Below are 2,147 nucleotides of genomic sequence, written 5' to 3'. Positions count from 1 at the left end.
TTCCAACTCATAGTCACCCTACAGGACAGAGCAGAACTGCCCCCTGGGGCTTCCAGTGCTGTCAATCTCTACAAAAGCAGGCGGTCAGAGCCTTCTGACAGCAACTGGCAGGTTCCAACCACCAGTCTCTGGTGAGCAGCCATGCACTTGAACCAGCGTAGACATGTACGTGAGCACCTTCATGTGTATGTTGAGAGAGACCACGTGACAAAGCAACGGGGCCGACTGCTAACAAGAGAGCCGGAGTCAAGAGTATCTGGGGGCATCTTTTGTTCTGTTTTCATTTTTGCAATTTCTCGGTATAAGTTTGAAATTATTTCCAAATAAAAATGTATTTTTTAAATTAATGCCTTAGCTCTTTGACCCAAAACTTTAGTATTCAATAATATTTTATTTAAGGAAGGACAGATGGGTGCAGTGAATTTTAGAAAAGGCTCAAGTTAAAAGACTTCAGATGTGAAGTTTTGATATTTAAAAGATTCATCTTTGGTTCACTTCAAAATTCATTTTTATGGAGCTCTCCATTCTTCTAAATGCACTGTAGGAATGGGATGTGATTACAAAAAACCTCCTCCATCTGCTAGCAGAACTTGGTAGAATGAGGTAAGCAAAGGTCGCCTCCATACAGACACTGCAGGACAGTGTCCTAAAGTTTAGTGTCCTAAAGTTTCATTCCGATCAGGATCAATTCTACAGTGTAGGGTTCTCACCTTATCTCTACCCTCAGGTGACATTTTCAACCAGCCTTCTCCAGTACACAGTGGTGGCAACCAAGTGACCGCTACGATGTCACCTGCACCTGGCATGCTACACACCCAACACCTCAGGCCAACAGCTTCACCTCAGCACTCACTGAAATCACTTGGGTCTCCCCAGGTTTGTCCAGATTCTCGAAAACGGCCTCTTGTTTGTCAGCTCGGACTTCAATGAGGTTTTGCTTGTAGTTGATGGTGAGGTCCCTCTCCCGGATGATCTCCAGCAGGGCATCTGCATACTTCTTCACCCCAAAAATGGCTCCAAGAGAAGTGTTGAACATGATATTGGCCTTGGGTCTCTTCCCTGTCTGAAGAGAGACAAAAAAAAAAGGAAAAATATATACAACAAACATTCCCATCACCTTTTTAAAAAGCTCGACAGGATCCACACCCTCAGAAGAACTCTTACCAGCTTTTTCCCCCACTATACCCTGATAGGGTGATGTGTAGACCAATCCACCACCACCCCATTTTCTGGTAGCAACACATGAACCAGGCAGACACTTGAGCCTAGAGTTGAGCTGGGCATTGTTGAACTAAAGGCTAGAGGTGGATATCAATTTCAGCTATCAAAAATGTCAAGAAGGATAAAACTGAACTGTTTATTCAGACATTTCCTTGATACATTCCCTATTTAACATGGTTGCGGTTCAGCTGTAGAACCTCCCTCCATGCAGACTTCTCACCCAGGTTCCCAGCCAAGGCGCCTGATGTAGTGCCACCACTCACCGAGCCGGGGAGGCTTGTGTGTTGATGGGACAGGTGTCAGCAGGGCTTCCAGACGAAGATGAACTAGGAAGAAAGCCTGGCAATCTACTTCCAAAATCTCAGACAAGGAAAACCCTGTGGGGGTGGCACGGGACTGGGCAGCATTTCATTTTGCTATGCATGAGGACGCCAGGAATTGGAGGCCAACTTGGGAGCAGTGAACAATAGTTGGCCAGGTACTATTCCAGGAAAAGCATTGGGACACAATTCCAGACTGCTGACTGTGACAGCCTAGCACTGGGGATTTCCCCCCACATCCCTATGATGTTTTGTCACCTGAAAAAGAAACTTCCTCTGAGGCCACCCAAGACTTAGGAGAAAAGAGCTATCTGCAGAGAATTTCCACGAGGGCAGGAACAGCTGTCTGTTCCTCTTCTCGTCTGTCCAGCTCCCTTTAAGATCTGTTCACCTTGATCTCACCGTTGGCAACCTCTAACGACCCAGAAGAAGCTTCCTTATGACCAGAACAAATTGTTGGAACTGTTCCTTAGTTCCCAGCCCCACAGAAAGGCTGCAGGTTTATATCAGTCAGGGGAAGGAGTGATGTAAACTGACCCCGTGCCATCAAGCACATGGGCAATTCTTCATCTCATCGGCCCCTCTCCTTCTCCCAGCTGTCCCTCC

General features: G+C 46.5%; 1 protein-coding gene across 1 annotated transcript in view; it reads right to left on the bottom strand.

The window, feature by feature from the left end:
* The window catches only part of SQOR (sulfide quinone oxidoreductase), a 63,628-nt gene that overhangs the window by 18,443 nt on the left and 43,038 nt on the right, over positions 1 to 2,147 (bottom strand). The window contains exon 6 of the mRNA XM_004709494.2: positions 854 to 1,063. Within this exon, the coding sequence (XP_004709551.1) occupies positions 854 to 1,063 (210 nt within the window). The remainder of the gene's footprint in view (positions 1 to 853; positions 1,064 to 2,147) is intronic.

This window comes from Echinops telfairi, unplaced genomic scaffold, assembly GCF_000313985.2.
Source record: "Echinops telfairi isolate 266 unplaced genomic scaffold, ASM31398v2 ScPeMD7_8;HRSCAF=38, whole genome shotgun sequence".
Lineage (NCBI taxonomy): Eukaryota > Metazoa > Chordata > Mammalia > Afrosoricida > Tenrecidae > Echinops > Echinops telfairi.
The sequence above is the reverse complement of the archived record's forward strand: the minus strand, read 5'-3'. Positions and strand labels throughout refer to the sequence as shown.